The 6,602-nt window shown below is 37.4% G+C and overlaps 1 protein-coding gene across 5 annotated transcripts in view; it reads right to left on the reverse strand.

Annotated features, from left to right (window-relative positions):
• Window positions 1-512: 512 nt before the first annotated feature.
• Window positions 513-6,602, reverse strand: part of Rspo2 (R-spondin 2) — a 146,266-nt gene continuing 140,176 nt past the window's right edge. For 3 of the 5 annotated variants that reach the window (XM_029469448.1, XM_029469447.1, XM_021184053.2), the window contains one exon: window positions 513-3,205. In XM_029469448.1, the coding sequence (XP_029325308.1) occupies window positions 3,090-3,205 (116 nt within the window). In that variant the 3' untranslated portion in view covers window positions 513-3,089. The remainder of the gene's footprint in view (window positions 3,206-6,602) is intronic. The other 2 variants (XM_021184055.2, XM_029469449.1) reach the window with 1 other exon arrangement.

Here is a 6,602-nt window from a genome sequence, read left to right on the forward strand (position 1 = left end):
GGCTCTCTTAGAAGCAGCTGAGGAAGAAGAAGCCTGGACATTTCTGAGTTTGCAACATTTCTCAGAGGTACCAGGTTATGTCTGAGATTTCAACGCATCCTAGACTCGAGGTCTGTCCTTGGTCCCAATGTCCCCTGGTTATAGTTCAACTATAGCTTGAAGCTTGAAGGGAATAGTTTGATAATTACATTTTGAGAATTCCCCCCAAAGCATGATAGTGGCTTGCTGCTATAGCTCCACTCTGGCTTATTTTGGTAACACATTTGACTTCATGGCTCATTGACTACCTGTGTAATTACTATATTCTTGATATTAGAGTGCATTTGAAATGCTTGGTTTAATTTCCTTGAGCGTACCCCAACTGAGAAATACAGCCATGAATTTACTTTTAAATCTATATATGTGCAGTTTTAACACAGAACCTCAAAAATAAGTGAGAATAAATTCCCATTAGAATAAAGTTAATGACTAGAAGTCAATCAATAGATTGGAAGTGTCTGATACCTCCATAAATGTTTATTCATTTATTTGCAGTATAAAAGATGGGTCTTAGGATTATGGATGTCAGCAAAATTCTCTACCACTAAACAATTTTAGATTCTATTTTGTTAATAGAGTGTTTGGGGAAAATGTAAATAGCCAATGGAATAAATAATAGTGTAGTACTTGGCAAACTTCTATAGTGACCACACTTTATATATTAAACACTCACCTCTTAACTCAAAGTCTGTACTAGGTTTCCTCATGGCATTGCTTCCATGAGATCCTGCAGATACCACAACCCAAAGATGCTCTCATAGAAACTGGTGCTATATTTTCTCAAAATTATGTGTACAAACTTCCTCGTACACTAAAAATTATTAAAAAAATACATAATATGTCTAAATGTTATGTTTAAGTGTTTCTAAATACATTAAGTGTACAGAATAATGAAAAATATATCTTCAGTATGAATGGATGTAATGTTTTGCAAATATCTGTGATACACAGTGGAGTCCATTACTACCTGTGGGTATGGAGAACTGTAGTATATGTCTTATTACAGCCCCTAAAACACAGCCCTATTGGTGGATAGCAACACAGAGAGATTAAGCAATTTTTTCCCAAGTTTCTTAACCTAGATTGGAACTTATGAAGCCTAGTTATGAAAATCCCACTTTCAACTACTTTGCAATAATATTTTATATAAATGAATATGATAAACACTAATACCAACAACATCTCTCATATTTCTCATCACTCACTAGCAGGAAGCAGTGTTGTTACGGAATGCAATGCAATTCCCCTTAAGTGCACTCTGCTAAAGCAAAATAAAAACAGGCTAAACAACAATTTTTGAGTTTTTAATGCACAAAAACAACAGTCAAGAAACATAACAAGCATTGACTTATTAACAATGAAGTATGATATTAAGGAGACCCCCTACCCTCTTAGTAAATAGGAACAGAGCATAAATGGACATGTAGAGAGGTGAACACTTTAGGATTAATTTCAAGCCCTAAAGTTGAATACAACATTCATATATGGCTTATCTTGCATCACTATTTTCACAATGAAGCCTAAAACATCTACAACATATCAGCAAGATGTTTCTGAATCAACATAAATGCGAAAGAGGTAGTTTTGCCAATGCAAGGCAAGGAAAGGCTTTGCCTTGCTTTGGATGTTTCCTCAAAACTATATAACTTATTTTGTTCTAACTTTCTCCTGGATCAGCCAGGGAAATAATGCAATTAGAACCTGCCAATTCATAATCTAAGGACAAACTGACCTAAGGGGACAAAGATGTTTTTGAAACCATGGCCTTGTGTGCGTCAACTAGAAAGCTTCCATCATGCTTCTGCTCTAATATAGTTGATTCCAATTCAACAGGGAAATGTAAGATGTGGCTCTCACTTGGGCAAAGCCATTCTATTTTCTCTCTCATTATCTTAGTGACAACAGCTTTCCCAGTAATTCAAGAACATTGCCAAGTGACCTATCATTCAAAGTCATGGGTTATTTTGAGTTTGAAAAAAATGTAATTGGAAACTGTATAATAAATACAAGTAACTACACACAAATCTTGTTTTCAGCTATATTTCATAAGTCATTAATTTTGGGATTCAAAAGAAATTTGGCTTCTGATGGCAAGATGCCGCATGCTGCTTTCTCTCTGTGTGTATGGTGACATGAACTGGGGAAGTTCTATCAGCACTGATCCTCTGACATTAGTCATTTGACTCTATATACAAAACTAGCTTATCCTATACTTACGATTAGAATCAAGCCCACCCCACCCCAGCCAAAAATGATAGGAACAAAAGAAAACAAGAGGCAACAAAACACTTGTTAATTTCCAAAACTAGAACAGCCATGTACCAGACCATGGTTAAGAACCACTAGAAACAAAGTGACATCTTATCAGGTATAACTTGTTACACACAGAAAGTATAAATATACAGTAATGAGCTTTGAATGTAGCGCAGCAGAATCTGTACATGTTAGCACTAAGATGAAATGTAGCAGGAATTTCCACAGAATACCCCTAGCTAGAAGGCAGTCTCATTGTAGGACCGTTTGAAGGTCACTGATGCTGAGAATGCCATGAGGTGACACTAAACATTTTTCCATGCACATTTGTCTTTGACGATGCACAGTGTGAGAAATAAAAGTCACAAGTGAACAGTGCTTGCTTGCTTGCTTGCTTGCTTAGCATTGTCATCCATCAAAATAGGCACAGGTGCATTCTCCAGTGGTGAGCTACAGCCTTGTGCCTCCTGTGGGTCCACCGTGCCAGGGACAGGTTCTTATGACACACTGTGCTCATCACAAGAGTACAGATGCATCAGCTCCTACTGATTCAGCTCAACAAGCTCCTGCCATCACAGGCCCCAGATTCTAATCAAAGCATAAATAACGCTGAGTCCATGCTTGGGCACCTCCCTTTGCAGCATTACTGAAAATGGATACTGGTCAGAGGATCAGGAATGCTGTCCACCAGTGTGGACTGGAGAGTAGCTTTGTGCACTTTTGCAAAACAACCACAACAACAACAACAAAAAAAACAAAACAGAAAACCTCAAAATGACCCAGCTATTTCTTGTATTTTATTGGTTCACTCTGTCTGTAGCAAGGAAGACGCTGTGCTGCTCTTGGGCTCTCTCAATCAGCTTCCGCCTCTTCTTCTTGTTTCTCTTCTCTTTTGCCTTTGGTGTTCTCTGTCCTAGGATGGATGGAGAAAGAGGGAAAATAGAGGATGTCAGAAAAGTTTCTTTTCTTAAAAAAAAAAAAATTAAGAATTTTGTACAAAGCCCATCTGGAAAACATCACCTATAGAAAAGGCAGCCTCAAAGGGAAAATTGTTCACATTAATTTTGATGAAATAATAATAATTTCCTAAATTGGATATGTTGTCTAGAACAGAGACAGATATTCTTTTTACAGGGAACTGGCATATTTAAAAACTTCCCTGAGGCCAGATCAGTCTTTCAAATATAAGCCTGGCACAAAAAAATCATTTATACTCTCTTACTTTTAACAATGCTACCTTTTACCAGCCAACTTTGCATCTTTCTGCTGCTCCACATGTCTGTTGGTCAAAAGAAAATAAGCTTCTCTCTACAGTAAATATACCAGAAGTTTCAAACTCCCTTCTTCAGGGGAATGGGCTCTTGCTTTTAACACCATTCCCACCAGGTTCTCTACAGACTAATGAATGAAACAATTAACTGTGTGCGCTGATTTTTTTTTCCATTTTTCTATAAAAACTGAAACTCATGAGGGATCATGTATCATGTGTTTCATTGGTTCTCATCTAATTGCCTAGGCTCATCATTCCTGTTAACACTAAGAAGAAGGCTTGGTTGTTCTAACAAATGAGTGATAGTCTTCTTCTTTATGTATAAATATAAAGTTTATTTAGCATAGTGTTTAAGAAAATAAGTTCACATCATTTCAGAAAACAAATAAAACACTTAAATTGTCCAGGCATAGCTCCCAGTACAGTACAACATACAGACTTTAGATCTCTTTGGATGGGTAATTAAGCACAGAAATGCTCCAGGCCATGCTGTGTGCTATCACCTAACAGTGCAGTAGATGCTCTGTTCCCCACCCCCTGTCATACACTCTGTGTAGAGTTTCTCTTCAGGTAAGGCACAGTAAAACTATATTGAGTATACAACTGATTTCCTCTGAACATACAATAATACAACAAAATGATTCACTTTTTTCAAGAAACCCTGAAAGCCCAAAGAGTCACATGTGATATAATTTGGATTAATAAAACATATGGTGGTAACATTTAATTAAATTGAAATGTCTCGATTAGACAAAAAATAACCATTAAGTTCTATCATCCAAGTTTTAGGAAGACTTTGAAACTGCTCTTGTAAAACATAATTACTTTCCCCACAGGTTTCCTGAATTATATTTATAAGATGATCTGTCAAAAACATTTGAGAAAAAAAGATTCGAGTTTATGCACTAATGTTCACATACTGAGGATGTAGCTCAGTATTCCAATAATTCCAGCTTTAACATGCAGAATAACAAGGGTACATACACAGAGTTATGGTCAGGGTGCATTCAACTATAGATATTTTTAAAAGACCTATGGTGATATTCTTCTATTTCCCTTCTTTTCTTTAGCCACTAAAATGCCTGGACCACAAATAAATACTTGGGGTTTTCCTCCATCATAGACTATTGCATACAATTTCTCCTCTGCCTCTGCCATCTTTTATTTCTTCTATCTCCTGTTTGTGATCTGTATTCCACTTCAGAAGGAATTAACATTTCTTCATGTACGTGTATATACAAGATTATGGAAAAAGGGAACAAGAAACAGGAGGCACTTGGGTTTGGTTATTTTATATTACAAACATACAGGCACATGACAAGTTTAAAAGAAAGGGGGCTTCAGAAATGTCCCATTTTACAGAAAGTCGTTACAACATACCCTTAGCACAGAAAAACCACTCTAGAAAATATTCTGGTTGTCAACTACCCTTCTCTACCTTCTGTGCTCCCAATGTTATACAACACACATGTTCTACCCCTGTAGGGTTCAGCCATCAGTTACCAAAGCAACCTGCATGGAAGTGACAACAACATGGAGCTTATCATCCAATTGATGCACTTCAGTCTCCCTATACATATGAAATTCAGTTCTCTAGCCCTTTACATTACAACCTCGAAATGGAGAACACACACACGAGATACCTTGGTGGTTAAGAGAACTTCCCACACTTGAAGAAGCCCTCAGTTCAGTTCCAATGGTGGTTCAAAACAATCTGAACATAATCAATTTCCAAGGGATCCGCATCTTTTCTGACCTTCACAGGCACCGTGTAACCACATGATAGGTATACAAACAAGAAAACACCGATGCTCATAAAATAAATCTTTAAAAATTAAAATAAGCAGGAGATGAAGGAGGTATATCTCTTAGAAATCCAAAGCAAAGCCTTCAGTTTCCTAAGTGAAAGGAAGTATTTCCTATTCGCTCACTTTCTGATTAGATGGTCACTGTTAGTGTTGAGGAAGGGAGATAGTCTTATGCCTCAAGGCCCCAGCAAAGTGACAGGAATACAGTCAACATTCAACAAATAGTGCCTGAGTAAAAACAAACATCACAAAGAAGATGATAAACTTATTTTAATAGACTCTACATTAAAATAATGAGAACATGATCATACCCCCATATTAAATTATAAAGGTCCTTGAAGTTAACTTCTGGTTCTCATTAAATTTTGGCATTAAATGTTATAATGGCATTCTGCCATCTTTAAACATAGTTAATCCTACCCAATGAAACCCTAGTCCAAGCCTTCATTAATCCAAACAGCTGTGAAGTTATAACTGTGTAGGTCCATTATCTCTAATGATGACACGCCTGATGAGCACAAAGAAGTACTTAAGAGAAAACAGCATGTTTAAAGAGAAGTGTCAGTTACAAAGTTTTACAAAGATTTCTCAGTTCTACACATTCTCTAACTAAACACATATCCTAAGTTAGCAACAATCATTGGTGACTATAGGTTTAAAATCATTCAGTTTACAAGGAGAACTCAAGAGGGAGACCCATGGATTTCCCTGGGAATGGAGAAACAGAATAGACATTAACCCTGGCCAGTGGTGAGGGTGGGGGATGGGAACAAGAGAGATCAGGTTGGGGAGGACAGAAGGACAGAAGGACAGTATACTGAGAGAAACAACTGGAACTGAGAGCAGCTTGCACATTCCTAGTATAATGGAAACTCCCTAGAATCTACATGGATGACCCTAGCTAACACCCCAAGCAATCGAGGATATAAAGCCTTCACTGGCTATTCTGTAATCAGGCAAAGTTTCCAGGACTAGGACACCAACTCAGAAACAAAACTTTCAAACTATAATTTGTCTGTCAACAAGATATTCTGGGGTAAAGGTGGCACAGAAACCATTAGAGCAGCCAACAAATGACTTGTCTAGATTGAGACCCACACCATGAAAAGGAGCCTACCCATGACATTGCTTGGAAGACGAGAAACCAGAGATCTAGAATAGAACCAAACACTACTACTACTACTACGAGAGAGAGAGAGAGAGAGAGAGAGAGAGAGAGAGAGAGAGAGAGA

Source organism: Mus caroli, chromosome 15 (genome assembly GCF_900094665.2).
Source record: "Mus caroli chromosome 15, CAROLI_EIJ_v1.1, whole genome shotgun sequence".
NCBI classification, from domain to species: domain Eukaryota; kingdom Metazoa; phylum Chordata; class Mammalia; order Rodentia; family Muridae; genus Mus; species Mus caroli.